Source organism: Monodon monoceros, unplaced genomic scaffold, assembly GCF_005190385.1.
Source record: "Monodon monoceros isolate NGI ecotype Baffin Bay Population unplaced genomic scaffold, NGI_Narwhal_1 Super_Scaffold_15, whole genome shotgun sequence".
Classification (NCBI taxonomy): Eukaryota; Metazoa; Chordata; class Mammalia; order Artiodactyla; family Monodontidae; genus Monodon; species Monodon monoceros.
In genome coordinates, this window is record NW_021703771.1 from 30,771,723 (window position 1) to 30,795,132 (window position 23,410).

Below are 23,410 nucleotides of genomic sequence, written 5' to 3' on the forward strand. Positions count from 1 at the left end.
TACAGTAGAATTGAAGACTGTTTGTAGCTGTTGATGATCTGTAGAAACATTTCCAAAGTTCTTTGAACAAAAGATTTCGATTCAAGCAAGATCACAAAGAGGATGATGACAGAGTCCTAACTGTGCCTTGGTGTGTGTTCCATTGGCTCCGCTTGGGCGAGTGACTGTGGCCGCTGTTGCCTAGATGTGGAATTCCTTTGCCCTCCAATCTCCACACACACGAAGCACATTAAAGAATAAAATGTGTTTATGTCACACCTTTTCCGAGAGGTTTAAAGCGCCGTATGTTACCACATGAATCCTCACAACACCCCTGTGAGGTAGGTAGGCGGGGACTATTGTTACCCCCACTTTACAGGTGAGGGAAATGAGGCACACAAGAATTAAGGGACCTGCCCAGAATCACACAGCTAGCCACTGGCAGGGCTTAGGATAAAACTCATACTGGCTAGCACCTAGCACAGTGCTTTGCACATAGTAGGTGTTCACTGAATACCTATGGATTTTATTTGACTTATATCTCAACATACAATATACACACAGGAAATAACAAGCAGCCACCATAGAACATTTATCTCCTACATTCCTTCTGATGACATCTCTCCTGACTTTGAACCCTGCTGGATGAAGGATGTTCAAGAATCCATCTTGCACCTAAGCCCTCGGGTTGCAGGGGATCGATGTACACACCATCTGTGGACAACCTGCTCTTGCACCTGCTCTACCACACCATCTTAGTTTTCTAATGAAAACAAAAGTGGGTTTCAGGAACCATGCTGACTTTTTCTTCTGCCTGTTTGCTTTAAATGGAGCCATTGGAATGGTTCTGTGTCTTGTTTGTACAAAAAAGAAATAAGGCTGCTCTAGTCCAGTTAGCTTGTGAGAACTGTGTCAAGCACGAAGGTCTCCTCCCAGCTCGGATGGACTTCTACCTGGGAAACTGGACTGACCCCAGGGAATGGCAGCTCCAACAGAGGAGGGTCAGCAGGGCTGAATGTCACTTGCACTGTTCATGGTCTGTGTAGTCATCCAAGTCCACATCAGAATCAAAGAGCGAGTGTCCAGTGAAATCCGTGTCTGGGGTTCTGGAAAAACTGTTCTCTGCCCCCTCATCTTCAAAGGTCTCTGTCCTTGAGTAAGAGCTGAAATCCAGCAGGGGCGTATGCGTTTTGCTGCCTTCACAGCTCTCCTCGGACTCATAGATGGTGTTGTCATCATCATGGTGCCACTCAGGCCAGAATTTCCTCCTTATCCTCTCACAGTACATGGCAAGATTGATCAGCTCACCTGCAGGGTGGCGAGGAAAGCGAGGGTTAGTTCTCAAGGCAACAATCTACCAGCCACTTGGCTTTCTGGGCAACTTAGAAGGATGGGGTAGAGTAGGCATTAACCATGTTTTTCCACAGAGGCACTGTCAAAATGTTTAGATCTTTATACACAGAAGGAGAAAGGTGAGTGGGAAGAGTTAAATTCAGTGAATGGGCTCAATGAAATTTCCGAGTGAGTCTGATGGTGAGAAGTGAGGGGGTAGCTTATCCAAAATGGCAGCTAAACTACCATCATTTGGCTTTGTGAAGTATTTTATCATTTTATGTTTGCATATCAAGAGAACTAGTGCTTCGACTGGTTCATATCGAAATTAATTTATAGTCCATGAAAACACACCAACTGTTAGTTGGATTAAGTCATCCAGAAGTGATCCTTCATTCCACAAATATTTGTAGTGTCATTATGGGCTGGTCAGTATGCCAACTAGTCGAAAAAAATTAGGTTAGGATGGAAATTTTGCCCTGAATCATCCATAAAATAGGTAACTCAGAATTGTCTTTATGGATGAGCATGCCTGTAAACATATTTCATAAAACAGAGATTTTTTTATTTTTTAAATAAAATTCAACAGTGCACCCACGATTGGGTTCACTGGGCTTGGTCGTTGGTCTACTTCTTTTTCCTGTGAATCAAAGGAACATTTTTGTTAAGTCGCTAAAATTGTCCAGGCATTCATCTGAAATACGGCACGGTATGTGGCTTTCATTTCCTAATTCCAAATGAAAAATGTAGAAAGAGGGTGAGTTTTTGCTTTCGATCCACCAGATGGCAACACTCCTCATAAGGATATAATTTGTCACTGTCTCTTATAGGACTTTATTGCCCTAAGAATATTCTCTGGATGTTTTTTTTTTTTTTAAGTTATATAAACATTCACTTGTTGTGTAGGTAGTCCATGTTTTATTGCAGGAAATTAGAAAATACAGATAAGCAAAAAATAAAAGAATTACCAATAATCCCATTGGCCATAACATTTTCATTTAAACTCTTCCTGAAATTTACATATTTATATATGCATTTACATATATTTACATTTGCTATATAGCATTTACTATATATTCTGTTTCCTATGCTACTTTCTTCATTTAGCAACATATAATGTAAACCTTTTAATTTCACTCCACAACCACCTTGATAATTGCATAGTACTTCATTATACAGATGTACCACAGTTTCATTTTGTTTTTTCCAATCCCCTATTATAGTCATTTAGGCTGTTTCTATATTAACAGCTCTAGTGGTTATAGCCTGTAACTACTCTATTTTATTTTCTACCAGAGAAAATAATATATGCTCATTTTGGAAAATTAGAAGTCTGTATATAGAAATGGTATAAATATACATAATACATATATATATATACATAAAGAAGAAAACAAAAGCACCTATAATCTCACCAATCCAAGGTAATCACAATTAACATTTTGGTGTGATTTCTTTCAGTGTTTTTTTCTATTTATTTATTGTCATTATTATCATTACCTGTCACTTCCTGTAACATTATAAGCATTTTCCCACTAAAATTTTTCAAAACTTGATTGCTGTTCTGCTTAAATACATCCGTTACAAAACATAATAAGGCAAATCCCCCCGCTTCATGGATCCTGTAAACCAGCAGATTTGTATTGGTTCCAGGTCACCATTTTCAGTCTTCTCAGATCAAAATAGTTCAACTCACGCTTATATGAGTCCATTCTGATTGCCCCCAACGCGAAGACTTTCTGTACGCGCTCGGAAGCTAAGAAGCCAACATCATTGCTCCTTTTTGGGCAGATGCACGCAAAACTTTCCCTTATTTTCTCCCTCAGGGAAGCAGTTACGAAACGCCTCACCAGGTATTGCTGGTAACCAAAAATTAGATAAAGACGCAGAAGCAGCAGCAAGGGGCCATTGGGGGCAGGGAATATCAAAGATGAATTGTGGTCACTTCACAGCAGGCCCTGGGGACAACCCTGTTTGCTTCAATCAGGTCCATTCCCAGAAAGTAAGAATCTAGTCACAATGTCCATGGGATCTACCCAATATATGACTGTCTCTACTTCTTTTGTAGCCATTCTCTCTACAGCCTGTTTCTTTACCTTTCTTCCAGGAGAGCTGCCCCCTTCATGACTGTGTGACATTAGAACCCCTTCAGTCTGCAATAATAAAAATTAATAATAGCACACATGTATATAGGCCTTACTGTGTACCAGGCACTACTTGAAGTGCTTTATTTATTGTTGAATTATATTAACTCCCATCCCTAGTCCTGGCAACAATCCTATGAGGCAGGAGCTATTAATATCTCCATCTGTAATAGGAAAACTGAAGCAACAGAGAGGTTAATTAACTTGCCTAAGGTCACGTAACTATATAGTGGCTGAGCCAGGATTCAGACACAAGCAGTCTCCAGGCTCCATTCCCTTCACCATGACCGGACTCTGCCTCTCTCCTGATGAGCTGACAGCCTGGCCTGGGGATTAATAGCTTCCCGCTACCTGTTACAGACTATTTTTCTGTAATTCCTTCTGGAGTCTCAAGAATTTTGAGGAGACAGGTGTTGTCACTCAAAGATAATGGGTCGTCATGAAGAAGAGATCCCTCTATCACACAGTGAAGAAAGGGTGCGCTTTTTGATAAGCAAGGGCTGCGAGCTCACATGCCCATCCTCATATCCTGCCCCTGATAAAAAGAGTGAAAATTTACAGTTGAGTTCTCCGTTTATCTGGTTTTGCCAATCCTTGCTTGTTCCGAGATTCTCCACCAGCTGACCCACTCAATGTGCTACCAGCCAAAAAGAATGAAAAAAGTCAGCAGTAGAAACAGGCTATGTGTAATGTGTGTGTGTGTGTGTGTGTGTGTGTGTGTGTGAGAGAGAGAGAGAGAGAGAGAGAGATGCCCATGTTAACATAAATGCCTATACTGAAGATGTAAACTTTGTGAAATAATTTTTTTAAAACTGCAGGGTTTCTTTCGAAGTGTACTCAACAATCAGATAATGTCACCTATCAGACTGGTAAAAAAGTCTAATACCATCCAGTGTGGAGGGTCAGGCATTATACTACATGGCTAGTGGAAGTATAAATTGCTATAAGCTTTTTAGGAAAGTAATCTGATGTTATCTATTAAAATTTTAAATTCAGTTATCTGTTGGCTCAGGACTCCACTTTTAGTACTCTATTCTACTAAAATAAAATCATCAGTATGTAAAGATAGATGAGCATGGATGCCAAATGCAGTATTGTGTCAATAAAAACAAAGAGAAAGAAAAGAAAGATGGAAACACCTGAATGTCCATCAGTAGGGATTGATTGAATAAATTCTGGTATATCAGTTCTATAGACTATTGGGCAAGTGTTAAAAAGACATAATATTCTATTAAGTGAAAAAAACAAGTTATAAAGTAATGTGTATAATGCAATTCCACTGTTTAGTTTTAAATCAATAAAAACAAACAAACCAAAACAGCTATATACATGTATGTAAATTTGTATATGAAAAAAAAAAAAGGCACAGAAGGGTTCACTCCAAATCCTTAATATTAGTTTTCTATGGGAGTGACACTGGACATGGGTGAGTGGAAGGCAATAAATCTTTTAAAATACACCTGTTTAATTCAACTTATTGTGACAATATGTATTACCTTTTTAATTTAAAAATCCAATAAAATAAATTAGTAGAATGACTAATGAGTGATTACTGATATTCTCAGACAACTTGAGAGGATATTCATCAGAAAGCCGAATGGCCCTCTACCCCAAGGACACTCCCAGACAGAATAAAGAGCTTTTCTCTTGGAGTTTCTCAAATGGAAATATTCCCCATGGCTCTTTGAAAAAAGTGACTCCTTTTATTTTCCTATATTTCTCCAATTCCTCCCAGCACCACTGCCAGCCCTGGGTTCTTAATCAGCCAATATCTGGAAAACCTAGGGCTGGCGCTCACACACATTCTTTTGGTTTCCAGGTATTTACTCAGCACCTCCTGGCTCCACGCCTGTGGTAGGTGCTGGCTGTGTCCTTGGTTGCTCCCTATAACGCTGTGTCACACAGGCAGCAAGGACGCTGAACATTTCCTCTTCAGAAAAGTTCTTAGCAGGGCTTCCCTGGTGGCGCAGTGGTTAAGAATCCGCCTGCCAATTCAGGGGACGCAGGTTTGAGCCCTGGTCCGGGAAGATCCCACATGCCGTGGAGCAACTAAGCCCGTGCGCCACAAATACTGAGCCTGCGCTCTAGAGCCCGCGAGCCACAACTACTGAGCCCATGTGCCACAACTACTGAAGCCCACCAACCTAGCGCCTGTGCTCCGCAACGAAGAGCAGCCCCCACTTGCCACAACTAGAGAAAGCCCGCGTGCAGCAATGAAGACCCAACGCAGCCAAAAATAAATACGTAAATAAAATTTTTTAAAAATATTTTTTAAAAAAGTTCTTAGCAAACTTGAATGCGGTAATGAGGACACCCCCACCTTCCCCAGTCTCACTGAAGCTAGTTCACAGATCTCAGGATACAAAGACCAGCAAAGATCATTTGAGCCAGCCCTTCCCTGAGACCTGAATTCCCCCACAACCTCTTCCTAAACACTTTGAATGGAGAACAGTAAGAGTATGGGGTGGGCATATACGTGTATGTTTTTCAAAGATATCCAGCATTTTTTCCACCTTTTAATCTATCAAATAATAAGCCAAAAAAAAATAATCCACGTACAATAAATGATGGTAAACGAGCTGCTGAACAGTGTTTGTTTTTCTTAAAACACAGAAGGTTGCGTTCCTTACAAATTCAGAAAAGCAGTGTTAGGTTCTCTGGGTTTGGTATGGCTCTCCAGGGCAAGCAGCTGTGCAACAGAACCCGTTCCCTTTTGTGCTTTACTTTCACTTTTCTAGGCTCTCCAACTCTCCATGTCTATTTTAAAGAGTGCCAAATCCACATGCAATTCTCTAATAAGGATACTTTGATCAAAATATCAAATGTGGGCTTCCCTGGTGGCGCAGTGGTTGAGAGTCCGCCTGCCGATGCAGGGGACACGGGTTCGTGCCACGGTCTGGGAAGATCCCACATGCCGCGGAGCGGCTGGGCCCGTGAGCCATGGCCCCTGAGCCTGCGCGTCCGGAGCCTGTGCTCCACAACGGGAGAGGCCACAACAGTGAGAGGCCCACGTACCACAAAAAAAAAAAAATCAAATGTGACTCCACATTAAGAGGGTTGCTAAAAAAGACAAGAAATAACAAGTGTTGGTGAGGGTGTGGAGAAAAGGGAACCCTCGTGCACTGCTGGTGGGACTGTAAATTGGTGCAGCCACTATGGAAAACAGTATGGAGGTTACTCAAAAAACTAAAAATAAAATTACCATATGGTCCAGCAATTCCATTCTGAGTATTTACTAAAGAAGACAATAACACTAATTCAAGAAGATACATGCATCCCTATGTTCCCTGCAGCATAATAGCCAGGATATGGAAGCAACCAAAGTGTCCACTGATAGATGAATGGATAAAGAAGATACACACACACACACACACATACATACATACATAGTATGAAATATTATGCAGCCATAAAAAATGAAATCTTGCCATTTGTGACAACATGGATGCAACTTGAGGGTATTATGCTAGGTGAAATAAGTCAGACAGAGAAAGACAAATATCATAAGATTTCACTTATATGTGGAATCTAAAAAACAAACAAGCAGTGTATGTATAACTGACTCACTTTGCTGTACAGCAGAAACTAACACAGCATTGTAAATCAACTATAATAAAAAAACTATAATAAAAAAACTAGAAAAACAGCATTGTATATCAACTATAATTTAAAAAATTAATTAAAAAAAATTTTTAATTAAAAAAAATCAAAACAAAACCAGACTCACAGATACAGAGAACAGACTGGTGGTTGTCAGAGGAGAGGGGAGGTCGGGGGGTGGGGACATGAATGGGGGAGGTTGAGAGGTACAAACCTGCAGTTATAAAGAGAATAGGTCATGGGGATGTAATGTACACCATGGGGAAATATAGTCAATAATATTGTATTAACTTTGTATGATGACAGTAACTAGACTTATTGTGGTGATCATTTCAAAATGGACATAGACATTGAATGTGGTACACCTGAAATTAATATAACACTGTATGTCAATTATATTTTAATTAAAAAAACTTGCTGATAATAAAACTGAGATTCGGGACTTCCCTGGTGGCACCGTGGTTAATACAGAATGTTAGTAAAAATTATTTGAAACAACCCACAAGTCCAGAAAAAGATTAATCACATAAATTACAATGTAGCCATGGGATAGGATATTATGCAACTACTAAATACACTGTTTTGAAGAATATTTAATGACAAGGGAAATGGCCATAATACATAGTTAATTAAAAACTGCAGGTTACAGACTTCCCTGGTGGCACAGTGGTTAAGAATCCGCCTGCCAATGCAGGGGACACGGGTTCGAGCCCTGGTCTGGGAGGATCCCACCTGCCGCGAAACAACTAAGGTTGTGCACCACAACTACTGAGCCTGCGTGCCACAACTACTGAAGCCCGCACATCTAGAGCCCGTGCTCCGCAACAAGACAAGCCTCCGCAGTGAGAAGCCCATGCACCGCAAGGAAGAGCAGCCCCCGCTCGCCGCAACTAGAGAAAGCCTGCGCGGAGCAATGAAGACCCAACGCAGCCAAATATAAATAAATTTTTTTTTTAAACTGCAGGTTATAACTATATCAACATAATGATCCCAACTTTTAAACATACATATATACATGTACTTGATAAAATATAAGGAAACATACCACAATATTAACGGATATTCTCTGCGGGTGATGGGGTCACAAGTTAATTTTATTTTTTTTAAACTTTTCTATCTTTTCTAAATTTTCTCTAGTAAGGAAATGACATTTCATATCATACACAAACATATTATGTATATTTTAAGAACTGCTGAGTATTCAAAGTCTGTCCTCCTACTCACCTAAATTAAGGAAAAGTTCTCATGATTCTGGATGTTTCCCGGAGTAGCCTGTGTGGCTAGATTATTTTAAATAATATCTAGGACCAAAAAGCTAATATTGATACACACACACTCACACAGATGGCAAGGACAATAGTGGCTTGGCTGTTCCAAAGCTAAGGCAGAAAACTGTCAGATCCAAGCCACTTCCACTCCTGGATGTGAGCCAGTTCTAAATTATCCAGACTCTAGGTTGTTTGTTTCTACTTCTCCTTTGAAGGTCTCCACCACAAAAAGAGCAAAGGCAGAGAAAGAAGTTGAGATCAAATCAGTAGTTTGCCTGCATTAGCAGCTCTGATCAAAAGGTTAGAAAGGGGCATAGAATAGTGACTGAAATGAGCTTTAGAGGTTTGCTGTGGACTTGAATGATTTGTTCTCCTCCAGTCCCCATGGAGAGCTGGAAGCTACCGGCTTATTTTAAGGATCTGCATCTACGTGCCAAAGTGCCCTGCAGGTGACAGCATCAGATTCCCCCAAGTGTGTGCGTCTCCGCATGGGACTCAAAATCAATTCTCCAAAAGCACTAATCATTTCTTTAAAAAGAACACTAAATGCCTCAAGTCCCTCCAGGAAGTAATAGAGGAAAGGGCCAAGTCATAAATAAATTCACAAAAGATGCTTCATTTCTTCGAGAAGGGATTCTGTACAATCTGAGATTTCTACTGACACTGGATACCTAAATCTTTCTGACTAAACAACAGATGACCTCAATACACTTGACCCTTAAACAACATGGGGGTTAATTCACAAAGAACTTATAGTCTGTCCCCTGTATCCAAGGTTCCTCCACATTCGTGGATTCAACCAAGATGGACTGTGTGGTACTGTAGTCATTACTACTGAAAAATAACCACATGTAAGTGATTCATGCAGTACAAACCTGTGTTGAGTGTCAACTGTAGTGTGTGTGTGTGTGTGTGTGTGTGTGCACATAGGGTGTGTGTGTGAGTGTGTATGCATAGGGTGTGTGTGTGTATGTGCTTGGGTAGAAGTGTAAATGTATGTGTACAAGTGAGTGTGTACAGAGCATGTGGGTATAGAAGCATATGAGTAGATGTGAGTGTGTGTGTACTCATAGGTGTGTAAAGCTGGTGTGGTAGGGAAGGAGGGAGTACGAAGAAACAGGAAGCAAGAGTAAATACAAAACACACCCCTAGATGAATGAAAAGGAATCACTACCTTTTAGACCACCATGGAAAACCTGATTAAAATAAAGGGAAACTAAGTGCTACAAACATCACCAATATGACAACATATTCAATTTAGATAACTTCCAACACATCACAAGACAAGGAACACCTCCGTGCTGATCACTTAGGAAATTAAATATAAGTCCATACTATCCCTGTCCCCACCTAGTTATTGCTCTAAAAGATCTGCAGCCAATGCCTGATCCATTCCAACCAAGTCTGGTAACGTATCTAGAGCCCCATCCCCACCAATCTGGAGAGTTACTCCTGCTGCCTTTAGCCTGTTCTGAATCTCTGGGCATGCACATGAGTATACACACACACACACACACACACACACACACACACACACACACACCCCTATAGACTTCACCAACCTCCCCACCCACCCACCCATGACTACCACATATGACTGCTCACCTGCCTCAGTTTCTTGTATGATTCTCTCTTGCTTGGTTCCATCCATCCATCCATCCATCCATCCATCCACCCGACATTAATTAAGAGTACCCTATATGTTATTCACTGGTGATCTCATGTCTCTCAGCTGGGGTATAAAAATCCTGACTAACTCTTGTCAATCCCCTTCCCCAAATCGAAATATGGAACCTTGATGCCCACATTCCTAGGCCCCGGGCACTTGCTTAGGTACTGTTTAAAACCAGAGAGACTCAAAATGGTTCCCATTCATCAAGGCAGAGGAAGCCTCTCCCAGAGGCCCCAGCTGCCATGTATATCCCACCACCCCACTCCAATGCACACACGCGCACGCACACACACACATACACACATGAAGATCTGGTCCCTTGACATCAACCCAGGTTGAGCTGACTTTCCCTGCCCCACTGCCAATTTTACTCCTGGCAACCACCCCCATCCCTACCCCACACATATGTGCATCCTCTAGCTCCGGTCCCACTCATCCCACTTCGACCCCTCCAGTTTAGAATTGTAATTCTCATGGGCCTTACATCAAGATCACACAACAAAGATACCATTTCTTTGGTCAAAATGCATGTATAATAATATGAATAATAACGCCTCACATAGCACTAGACTTACAAAGTACTTGTTGACACTTTCCCCATTTTCCCACTATCTTGAACTTTCCAGCTCTACTACTCTCAGCGTATGATCTACAGACACCCCGCTGGAATAGGAGAAGGAGTGCTTTGAACTCAAATGACGCAGAATCATATGCACCTATACGCACGTGTGAAATATCTGAGACTAGTTCGGATTCAAAAGGAGCATGTGAGATGGGCAGCGAGCTCATCAGCCCCACCCGACCACGGCTGCCGCAGTGCTGGATAAACCAGAAACTGGTGAGCCACCACAGTCCAAAGGAAAGTAAGGGAGACCAACAAAACAAGGGCACGAGGGGGGATGCAAGCCCTGTTTCAGTGACAAGTATTAAGTCCACTACGTAAGGAGCTGGAAGAAAAGCCCTGGTGTAGAACGTGGCAGTATTTGTGTCAGCTTTGCAAAGAACATGGTCTGAGCGAGATGGCAGGTGAGAAGCCGGGTCTCTCCTCGGCCTCCACATGTCCTGAGCACAGGAAACCGACCCTGGACCCAGACACCACGGCCTGGCGCCTCCATAAAGCACAGCCAAGCTCAGGGGCATTGGCCTAGAATTCTCCATTGTGCTGCTCCCACCCTCCACCCCCCGGCAACTCCCCAAACCTGAAGAGCTTTGTAGGGCTTGCCTTTTATCAGCCGCTCAGGTCTCGTCCCGGGTAAGGTCCACATTGCCTGTGCCAAGTGTCCAAAGACGGTGGCGTCTAGAGTGGAAAGCTTGGGCCCCATGATGTACTTCTTATCACCTGCAGCAGACAGAGCAGAGAGAGGTCACTGGGCCAGCCCTCACCATCCCACTACGTCGCAACAGCATTCAGCACGCACCCATTATATGCCCGTTTAAGTGTGCATCAAAAGCTTTGCAAAACCAGGGCTTCCCTGGTGGCGCAGTGGATGGGAGTCCGCCTGCCGATGCGGGGGCCGCGGGTTCGTGCCCCGGTCCGGGAGGGTCCCACATGCCGCGGGGCGGCTGGGCCCGTGAGCCATGGCCGCTGGGCCTGCGCGTCCAGAGCCTGTGCTCCGCGGCGGGAGGGGCCGCAGCAATGAGAGGCCCAAGTACCGAAAAAAAAAAAAAAAAAAAAAGCTTTGCAAAACCAAATGCATGTACCCCCTTTGACTTATAACTAGAAACAAAAGTAAAGCAAATTAAACAATTCTGTGATATATCAACCCATACAACAGCAAAGCAGGGAAGTAACTGGAAACATATCAAGATACGTGGATGAGAGAGGGGGCTCCCGGGAAAAAGGGAGAATTGATCACCCCCAGACCTCCAGAGGCACCTCCTTGTCTCCAACTCTAGCCATTAAAGTTTGAGGTGCTTGAGAACACCTGGAAGTTTGCTTAAACCATCTCTAGTAACCCCAGCCAAGCACAGCCATCCTGAGCACTTACTTATTAAATTAATTCATTTCCTCGGGAAAAACAAGAAGCCTAAGCTACTTAGGAAGTTTGGAGGCAAGGCTTTCCATGATGTCTCCATGGTCTTGGCGAAGTTCTCACCACTGAGCACCAGCAGGAAACAAACATACAGAGGAGCTTTAAAACTGCAGAGACCCAGCCCTGGGACCAGGCTCCCATACAGGGATGTCTCACATTGCCGCTCCCAGCTCTCCTTTTCTACCACGGCTGACCTAGTTCAGGCCTTATCACCTGGACTTATCACATCTTACCTACTACAGTTGCCCCAGGTTGTCTCCAGGCCACTGTGTTGCAGGATAAAGAGGCAGCCCAGGTGGAAACGGATCCATCCTACTTCACATCCTGCCACCACTGTTATTCACTACGGAAAGCCTGGTCATTAACTAACCTCGCAAAGCTTCAGCTTTCCCATCTGGAAAATGGGGATGCTATTAAGGGTATTTCTTAGGGCTACTGTGAGGATTAAAGGACATAACACATGTAAAGCGCTTAGCGCCGTATCTGGTTAACTCATCAAACACCAGCACTCATGAGGAGAGACCCTCTGTTTCTCCGGTCCATTCCATATCCCACCCATACTTAAATCTCTAAGACACTCTTTTCACTGTGGCACTCCCTTTCACAAAGACCTTCAGTGGTTTATGGGCGATGAAATACAGTCCAAACTCAACCTGGAATCCAAGGCTCATCGCGCTCTGTTCCCACCCATGTTCCAGCTTTGTCCCTCATCCTCCTTTACCCTAGCAGACCCAGAACAGCTCCACTCCCCAGCATGCTTCATGCTTCCCACTGCCACACCTCTGCCCCCCAAAACCCATATGTGCCCCCCACTTCTCTCCATCTGGTAGATTCTATCCATCTTTCCACCAGAAGCCTCCTTTCAAAGCCGTCTCAGGGCAATAGAAGCTTTCAGTTCAGACAGCCCTGTTTCAAATCTCACTTTTACACATATGACCCAGTTTCAGAGAGGAGAAAACAAGTTAAAGGAGAGCTACACTGGCTTCCTGGCCCCCCAGAATTTTGATTTCCTTAAAATGCTAAAAGGAAAGAGTCTAAGGGAAATGCCAGAGTAAACTGTGAATTCTGTTGTAGACTCCAAAGACTTTGCGGGGGCAAGAGGAAAAAACGTACATGAGTTTATAAAAACTTAGGAAATCGGGCTTCCCTGGTGGCGCAGTGGTTGAGAGTCCGCCTGCCGATGCAGGGGACGCGGGTTCGTGCCCCGGTCTGGGAAGATCCCACATGCCGCGGAGCGGCTGGGCCCGTGAGCCATGGCCGCTGAGCCTGCGCGTCCGGAGCCTGTGCTCCGCAACGGGAGAGGCCACAACAGTGAGAGGCCCGCGTACCGCAAAAAAATAAACTTAGGAAATCTAAAAATAGAGCACTTAAGACCTTGATAAAAGGGAAAAAATGCTAAATATAATCATTTGGATGCATACATCAACTAACGCATATAGTGTTCAGCCCAAATTTGCCACTTGGCTCAGAATGTTAAACCTGGAAGGATACTGAGTCAGTAACAGAACCAGACTAAAAATGCTGGCACCCGGGCCTCCTGACTCCCAGCCTGATGCTCTCTGCTCTGTACAATATGCCGTGAGGAGAACCACCTCAGAGATAAAGACCCTCCATGCAACAAGCAAGAGGGTTGAGCTGTGGACGTTTACAAAAGGATGCTTTAGTCAGGAGGGAACACAGAAAACAGAAGGAAAAAAAGAACAAAAGTCTAAGGGTTTTTAAAGGAACTTGCCAAAAAAAAAAAAAAAAAGGATAGAATTTAGCCTTCATGGTAGATACACAATTATATGTACATATACACACAAGACAGTTATAAATTTAAAGAATATAAAAATACCCTCTGTTACTAAGAAATCCTCCAGTCTTTCTGTATACCCTTCAAGCAGCTTCTGCTAAGATTAACGTCTTAGGTAATCACACTACGTTTACCAAAACTAAAAAATTAACATCAATATAATACAATTAACTGCACTATAGGCTTCATTCAAATTTTATTAGTTTTTCAACTAGTATCCTTTTCTGTTCCAGGGTACCAGCTAGGATCCCACACTGCATTTAGTTATCAGATTGCCTTAGTCTCCTCTAATCTCCTCAGGCTTGCCTTGTCTTTCATAGCCTTGACACTTTTATTAAAGAATACTCGTCAGTTATTTTGTAAAATTTTCACCAACTTGGGTTTGTCTAAGGTGGTTAATAATTAGAGTAGTCATGCATTTTTATGAACCCTTCTGTGATGGTTATTTTATGTGCCAACCTGACTGGACTACAGGTGCTAAGTTATGTGGTCAAACATTATTCTGGGTGTTTCTATGAGGGTGTTTTGGATGAGATTAACATTTAAGTGGTAGACTGAGTAAAGCAGAGCATTGGACAATAGGGCTGACTCTCCCTGGAGTAAGAGAGAATTCCTCCTGCCTGACTGCCTCTGCACTGGGACACGGGCTTTTTCTTGCCTTCAGACTTAAATGGAAACATTGGCTCTTTCTTGGTCTTAAGCCAGTTCATACTGGAACTACACCATCAGCCCTCCCAGGTCTCCACCCTGCCAACCCACCCTGAAGATCTTGGGACTTGTCAGCCTCCATAGTTGTATGAGTCAATATAACTTTATTATAGAAGAGAAATAGACATGGATAGATCTAGGTATCTATATCTAGATCTCCTATTGGCTTGTTTCTCTGGAGAACCCTAATACCCCTTCTCGGGGCATCATATCAGGGGGTCCACAATGTCCATATGTCCATATCACTGGGGATGTTAACCTTGACCATGCGGTGAAGGTGGTGTCTATAAGGTTTCTTCACTGTAATGTCACTATTTTTCCTTTTGCAATTAATAGCCTTGGGAGAGAAACTTTGAGACTGTATAAATACCCTGTTTCTCCTCAAACTTTGGCCCACTAATTTTAGCATCCATCAGTAGATGTCATCTGAAACAATTATTACTGTGGTGTTTGCCTAATCAGGATTTTCTATTTCTCTCAATCCTTCTACATGTATTGATCCAAATACTACTGCTCCCTTCATCCCCCATTTACTGACGTATTCCATTATTTATTTAAGTGTGCACTTGTCGATATATATTTTATTCTATGGCCTATAATCCAGTACTCTCATTATTCTTTTTGCTGTTCAGATTGTTCCGGATTTGGCCTTTTGAGCTTGGCAGGAAGTATTTTTAAGAGGGAGACTGAATTTAGATTAGACTCTGCTTAGAGATGAAGAGGACAAGCCCAAGTCTCAAGTCTGCAGCACGCCCAGGCTTCACCAAGTGAGCCCATTTTTCATTAGTGGAGGGTGTTAGCAAAAACAAAACATTACGGGCACTTCTGAAGGGCACTGAAGGAGCAGGCTTGGGTGACGAGGCAACTCAAGCCTCATTTTCAGTAGGTAAACCACCCCCCCAGTTTCTGTAGAGATGGACAGAAGGAGCTGAGGGATATCTGAGCACCTGTAACTCCCTGCCAGCCCCCAGATTTGGTGTGTGGACCATGAACCATTGGTGAGAGCAAATAAAGATTGAAAATATCAGAAACACTGGGAGGTGAGGGACCCAGGGTACATGGGACTCCCTAAGGGATGAGGAGAGGACAAATAGAGAGCAACATGGATCTTAAAAGTCCCACCAGAGGGAGGGACCGCAAAACAGAGCAAATGAGGAAGCACTCCTGGTCTAGGCTGTTTGCCTCCTGTCTGCCTCTCAGCCTCTTCCTCGGGGAGGATGCATGAGAGCTGCCAGCAGATAGGTCTCTCCAGGCCCTGGCAGGACAAGACAAGGTCTACCTCATATGAGAGCTCTACTTCAGTCAAATATGCCGGGAGCTCATCCCATCACCATTCTTCATCCCATCCTTCCTGTCTCAAATAACCTCCACTCGTCTAACCCAACCCTTCCCTTATGACTCAGATCAAGTTCTCCCTCCTCCAGTCCAGGAAGGCTACCTGCACTGTCCACTCCCCTAGCACCTCTCATTGCCCACTCCCCTGCCAAACCCCAGAGGGACAACTGCTTAGAGCAGGGCTGCTCAAAGGATAGCCTGATGCCAGCATCAGCATCACACACGCTCAGGTCCCATCTACTGAATCAGAATGACTGGGAGTGAGACTGGGAGAAAATCTGTGTTTCAACAAGCTTCCAGGTCAGTGTTTCTTAAACTTTAGAGGCATAAAAATTCCCTGGAGAGCCTGCAGTTCTTAGGCCACACTTTGAATAGAGCTGTTCCAGATGATTCTTATGCACGCTAAAGTTTGAGAACCACTGGTCCAGACTAGAGTATGTCAGTGGTCTTAAACTCGAGCATGCATCAGCAACGCCTAGAGGGCTTTTTAAAACTACTGATTTATCCCCCATGCATCCCCAAGCCAAGAGTTTCTGATTCAGTAGGTATGGAGTGGCACCCAAGAATCTGCCTTTCTAACAAGATCTCAGGTAATGCTGATGCTGCTGAGGGACGACACTTTAAGAACCACTGGTCTAGATCACTCATTAGGAATTCACACGTCATCTCACAGTCTTATTTATGTGTGTGTCCTATCTCCTCAAGTAGTTTTTAATCTCCTTGAGGGCAGGTAACCCTCTGTTTTACTTTTCTGTCCATCTGGTACCTATCACAGTAGAAATCATCAGTCAAGGTGTTGATAGCCTTAAGTATGTTTGATCTGTCCTTTGTTAGATTAGAGAACTATTATAAGGATTGAAAAATGTAATAATGTGAAAGCATTTTGCAAACTAGAAGGTGCTATTCTAACATAAGGAATTATTTTACACTCGTGGACAATAATAGAACAAGTACTACAGCTGTGGGCAGAACAGTCTAACCTCCCACGCGGTGTAGAAATCCCTTCTCCCATTTCCCTACCAGATAGTCCCCAACTGCAGCCCCTCTAGGGACTTCTCCCTCATTTCCTGGGCAAGGCAGGCAATTCTCTGGTTAGATAGTTCCTTACACTGAGACAAAATATGTCCCCTTGGTACATCTACCATTGATCCCAGTTCTTTCCTCTGGAATCACACAAAGAATTTACGGCCATATTTATTTTGCACAACACCCTAGGAAAGTAAGTCTCCACTAACATACTTCTAAGTAAAAACCGATGACTTGTGTTCACATATATCACTATGGGATAGTGGGCAGAATGTTTGTTTCAGAGCACTGGAAGTAGCTATAGAAATGAACCTCTGAATTATATCCACTTATTCCCTTACTAATTCTGCTCCCAGCTTTTACTGGCCACTATCAGCTCCATTCCTGCCATTTAGCTAAATTTCCAAACGCTATAAGTGGCAGAAGATAAAAGACTGGCTGTGGAGAGAATATCGTTCTAGAGAGAAATTAAAGATTAATAGTCAAAAGATTTTCAAGCACTCATTTTTCTATTAATCTAAGAATTAAGAGTAATTACGAGTTTCACCTACTTAGCGTTCCCTATACTTGAGCACTGATGGGTTTATAAGCAGATAACTCCAGTGAAGTCAATGTTGATATCATTCCTATTTCTAATTGTCCCTCTCTCAACCTTTAATTAACTGGGACTTAAAGAACACTTGAGAGACAAAGACTTTGAGTGCTTTCCCCAAGGATAGCACAGGTCACAGTAATCTTACCAGCCAACCTTCAAAGAACACATCCTTGAAGCTCTTTTTCCTGCATGTGACTCTCCCAGAGGGCAAAGCTGAAGGAAATCTATGCTCTAGTCTCTCTTACACTCCTGGTCAGACCTCTCTTTGTCAGAAATCATATGGCAGGCCACTTCCTTTAAAGAGCTCTTGTTCATATTCCCAGCATACTCTAAAATCACTGAATATGTGATTCTTTCAACTATGAGGGGGGTGGTGCTATCTTACATATGAGGTTATTAATGGTCCTTATGAGTAAATATCAGAATTAAAACCATTAACTTTGACAACTTTCTGACATTTACTAGTTGCACCAACTGGCTCACACTCTGGAAAAAAATAAAGGTGGGTGGGGGGATACCAGAAGGAGCCCCTAAATTTAATCCCTCCTCAGATTTCATTCTGGAAGGCAACTAGACACTCCTCCAATCTTCTACAAAATTCTCTACAAGAACACACAAGAAAATTTTTTCCAGAGAGTATGAACTATCTTGACCCCTTCCCCAATGACCACCAATACCAATCATCTCACCTCTTCCTCCCAATCTTCTCTTTGTTGATGTCCCAGCTCTTAAAATTCCCTATGGATGAGACAAGGATGAACATACACTCCCCACTATAAGGATGGGATTGCACTTGCTCTTCTGTACTTCAGTCCTCCTATTAAGGTTTCTGAGCACCTTCTGAACTCCATGCACTCAAGGCATTCATGCACATATACTGTAACTTTAGGAAATTTGGATAAAGGATTTGTACCAGTTGTGGAAAAATTTCACACACAGGAAATCCAGTTTAGGAAAATATTTCTCAGGAGGAGGCAAATGCCTGCTCAGACTCACTTATTATTATAATTTAATAACATTAAACAGCAGCTTCTGGAAGTCTTCAAGAACCATAGCTAACATCTCTAATGATGACGCAGCGTTACTGACTCACTGATGATCGGCCTTCTTATTTATCTCTTTTCTTGAAGTTGCTGAAATATTGCTGCTTTTGAATCTGACTAGACATTCAACTGAAACAGTGAGATTTGAGGGGTATAAAAGTTCTATGGGTCTCCCCTGTTTCACTTTCCCAAGTACACCTTCTGAGGGTAAAGAATATAGAGCACCCAACTCAAACTACATCCCAAGAGAGGCTTTCCCCTTCATTTCATTTCTGCCCTGGCTATTCTGTATTTGGGTAATCAGAGGAACCAGCTGTTCTGTCTCTTTATTCAATAAAGACTATCTGGTAGCCCCTAAATATGGTTTAATTAATGAAACAACACATCAGACTGAATTCAATGTCATGCTGAAATTTAAATTCAAATCCTTTTATAAGGAACTTATCCTTCTGTTAAGAAAGACGAATAGTAGCAGATTCTAATGGCAGGTTTTGTGTCTGGCCATCAGGGCCCTGTAAGCAGACTCCACATTTCTGGAGGATCTGTCAACATTTTATGGACTCCAGGTTTCACCTTAGCTGGAATCCAGGATCTTCAACCATTTTCAAAGATCTGAGCAATCACCAAAAACCGGTGCAAACCTTTAACCACCAGAACTGTTTAGCACCTGCCCAGAGTGGTGGACCTTACTCAGATTCACACAATAGGCATAGATCCCTTTGGATGAAACCAAACTGCTATTGACCTCATCTTTAAAAGTGGGAATCTGGGGAATTCCCTGGTGGTCCAGTGGTTAGGACTCAGCGCTTTCACTGCCGGGCCCTGGGTTCGATCCCTGGTCTGAGAATGGCCAAAAAAAAAAAAATTTGGAAACTGATACCTTCTCAAATGATATACGCATGAGTATGCTGGATATCACATACAATTCTGTGCGATGCTTCTTTCCGAGTGTAGGACTGAGTCTTTAGCTCCTACTCTGTGGGAGGCCTTATTACTCCCCTACTGAACATTCTTGTCCATGTATCCTGACCATTAGATGGTTAAGAATGTCCCACATAACTCTCTCCCCATTGCACACTACTTTCTCAAAGATCATTGAATCCAGAGACAGAAACCTCCTGTGTGCCAAGCTCTACAATCTTGGAATAGATCCAGGTTTCTTCAGAGCCAAGACAAGAACACTGCTAAAATCAGAATGGGTAGTAATAATAGTCTCCTGAGAGACTAAAAGATAAGATTCTACTTCTAAAAGATGTAAAACCTTTTATCTATGCAACTTGAGGCAACTGAAATTCGATGCCTGCCGCCCATCATAGCAGGATAAGCACTCTTCCCTCTTGACAACTTGGCTGTACCCTTCACAGCTCAGCAGCTGCTCAAAGGGGCTCCTACTAGGATTAATGGGATTGGAGCTATGTAGATGTGTTTGTTATTGATAGCTGCATAATAAATTTCCTCAAAAATTTAGCAGCTTAAAAGGCCAAATATTTATTACCTCACAGTTTCTGTGAGTCAAGAATCCAGGCAGCTTTAGCTGGGTGCCTCTGGCTCAGGGTCTCTCACAGGCTGCAATGAAGATGTCAGCCAGGGATGCAACTAGAGATTATCATACTAAGTGAAGTAAGTCAGAAAGAGAAAGACAACTACCCTATGATATCACTTATATGTGGAATCTAAAATACAGCACCAATGAACTCATCTATGAAACAGAAACAGACTCACACACATAGAGAACAGACTTGTGGTTGCCAAGGGGGAGGGGGGAGGGAGAGGGATAGACTGGGAGTTTGGGGTTAGTAGATGCAAACTATTACATACAGAATGGATAAACAACAAGGTCCTACTATATAGTACAGGGAATTATATTTAATATCCTGGGATAAATTATAATGGAAAAGAATATAAAAAAAGAATTTGTATATGTGTATAACTGAGTCACTTTGCTGTACAGCAGAAATTAACACACTGTAAATAAACTATACTTAAATTTTTTTTTTTTTTTTGCGGTACGTGGGCCTCTCACTGTTGTGGCCTCTCCTGTTGCAGAGCACAGGCTCCGGACATGCAGGCTCAGCGGCCATGGCTCACGGGCCTAGCTGCTCCGCGGCATATGGGATCTTCCCAGACCAGGGCACAAACCCGTGTCCCCTACATCGGCAGGCGGACTCTCAACCACTAAGCCACCAGGGAAGCCCACTTCAATTTTTTTAAATTAAAAAAATAAAATAAAATCCCAAATATTAAAAAAAAAGATGTCAGCCAGGTTGCAGTTATCTCAAGCCTTGACTAGGGGAAGCTGTTTCCAAACTCATTCACATGGTTAACAGGCCTCAGGTCCTTGCTGGCTCCTGGCCAGAGATGAGTTCCTTGCCACGTGGACCTCTCCATAGAGCAGCTCACAACCGTGCTGGCTTGAATCAGAGCAAGTGAAAGATCAAGAACAGGAGAGAGAGGATGCCCAAGACAGAAGCTACAATCTTTTTATAACCTAATCTTGGAAGGGACATCCCATTGCTTCTGCCATATTCTATTTCTTAGAAGCGAATCAATAAGTCCAGCCTACACTCAATGGGAGGGGATTGCCGAAGAGGATGAATCCCAGGAGGCAGGGATCACTGGGGGCCACCTTGGAGGCTGCTGACCACATGACAAAAATATCAGCACTACATTCAAAAGTGTTTGGAGGTTAAATGTCATGATATCTGTAACTAATTTTAAAATACATCCACATCAAGAAAAAAAATAGTTGAGGCAAATATGACAAAATGTTAACAACTATTGAATAGAGGTGATGGTTATAAAGTTGTTCATTGGACTACTATTCTACTTTTCTGTGTGTTTGAAAATTTTCATAATGAAAAACCAAAACAAAAAAATACCTGATCTTGTTCACTGACAAGGGGCCAAGGGAAGAGACTGTATCGACTATGCTAAATCTCAAATGATAACATTTGGCAGAAACCCTCCCAGTGTTTAAAAGGACAATCCTAAATCATCCTCATCTAATAGGTGAATGAACTCAGCTACCTAGGAGTTTATTTGGTACATGGATGCCCTGACAGTCTCATCAGAATGGTTCTCTTATGATTCTGTCTAGATTGTAAAATCAGTGAAGACAGAAATCATACTAGACGGTGAGCTCTACCTGGGTACTAAGACTGTATCCCCCGGTACCCACCAGTGCCCGGCGCCCAACAGGTGCTCAGTAAATATATTTTTCAGTGAATGCAGACCATTTTATAATACTTTGTCCTTAAATCTTTTAGAACAAAATTATCCCTCCCAATACTTGATGGCACAGAACTCTAGGATGTACAACTCTGAGGCTCAGCCAGGGCTTATACAGGTGCTTGAGCTAATAGTTTGTGAAGAACTACTGTGGCCCTGCCCCACACTGCTGGAGCTCACTGTTTCATGAAGACAAGATGGCCTCCGAACCAGGCAGCACAAGCCAGGCCCTTAAGTTCTTTTTTCTTTTCTTTTTTTAATTAATTTTTTTTTCCTTTTTTTTTTTTTTTGGCTGTGTTGGGTCTTCGTTGCTGCATGCGGGCTTTCTCTAGTTGTGGCGAGCAGGGGCTACTCTTTCTTGTGGTGCATGGGCTCCTCACTGTGGTGGCTTCTCTTGTTGCAGAGCACAGGCTCTAAGCACACGGGCTTCAGTTGTGGCACGCGGGCTCAGTAGTTGTGCAGGCCCTTAAATTCTGACGAGAGATCCTCCAAAGGTGGACCGACCACCTGGTGTCTAATGCAAGAAATCTCTTCAATGAACAACATGGAAAAGCTAAACCGCTGGTAGTCACCAAAGACCCAAATGTAAAATAGCTGATTCAGGACTTGCCAAAGCTTGCCCTAAACCCACACACTTCCCCTCCCAAAAAATAACTTACATTGGAAAGTGGATCTATTGATAAGAGGTGCCTGGGCTATGGTTGTTGGGTAAGTTAACAAAATCTCTAGGCTCTCTAAGCTCCACCCCTATAATAAATATATCCAAATAAAAAATACAGGCACTGTTGGGCTTTCCGGGTAGCGCAGTGGTTGACAGTCCGCCTGCCGGTTCAGGGGATGCGGGTTCGTGCCCCGGTTCAGGAAGATCCCACATGCCACGGAGCGGCTGGGCCCGTGAGCCATGGCCGCTGGGCCTGCGCGTCCGGAGCAGTGAGAGGCCCGCCTACCGCAAAAAAAAAAAAAAATACAGGCACTGTATTAAAGTAGGACCCCAAACAAATGCCTTTGGAGCTGCAATTCAACGTTAAACCTTGAGCTTTTATTAAGAAAAATTTTTTACAAATGTTTACATTCAAAAATACTGTCCTTAAGGAAATCCAATCTCCTTTCCATGGAAGAATCTCTTCCTAGAATTCAGGACCACGAAAAAACTTGTCTCAGTGGAAGAACCTTTTCCTTTCCCTAGAAAATGAAGATGAAACTGCCCCCACACACCTCCCTTTTTATCTTGGTAGCCAAAAACCTCAAAGTTAACTTGTGCCCAATTCCAGGAATAAGCTCATTCCAAGAACATAACTTTTTTCTAGTTGGTTTCTGAAATGTTTATATTAATGTTGAATATATTATAATGCTCTGTCTTATATAGGATTGCCTCAAATTCCTTTTGGAAGTTAGTATTCATTCAGCAAATAGTTACTGAGTGCCTAATATTTACCAGGCCTTCTCTTAGGTGCCAGGGGTGGAGGGAAGCCAGTCAAAATGATAACGTCCACAGGAAAGGTTGAGGGAAGGCTGGAGGTTGCGGGGTAGGGGAGCATAGCAGGAGCCCAGAAGAGTACAATATAGTACTTCCATGATCGAACTGTGCACAAAGTGAAACAGGAGAGAAGAGAACACCCAATGTAGGCAGCCCCACGGGGTTGGAGGAGGTT

At 42.9% G+C, this 23,410-nt stretch overlaps 1 protein-coding gene across 2 annotated transcripts in view; it reads right to left on the reverse strand.

Moving 5' to 3' along the window:
* Nucleotides 1-491: 491 nt before the first annotated feature.
* The window catches only part of FAXC (failed axon connections homolog, metaxin like GST domain containing), an 80,185-nt gene continuing 57,266 nt past the window's right edge, over nt 492-23,410 (reverse strand). The window contains exons 5-6 of one of the 2 annotated variants that reach the window (XM_029224204.1): nt 11,218-11,334; nt 492-1,287 (exon numbers count right to left, since the gene is read on the reverse strand). In XM_029224204.1, coding sequence (XP_029080037.1) covers nt 998-1,287; nt 11,218-11,334 — 407 coding nt within the window. In that variant the 3' untranslated portion in view covers nt 492-997. The remainder of the gene's footprint in view (nt 1,288-11,217; nt 11,335-23,410) is intronic. The other variant, XM_029224205.1, reaches the window with a different exon arrangement.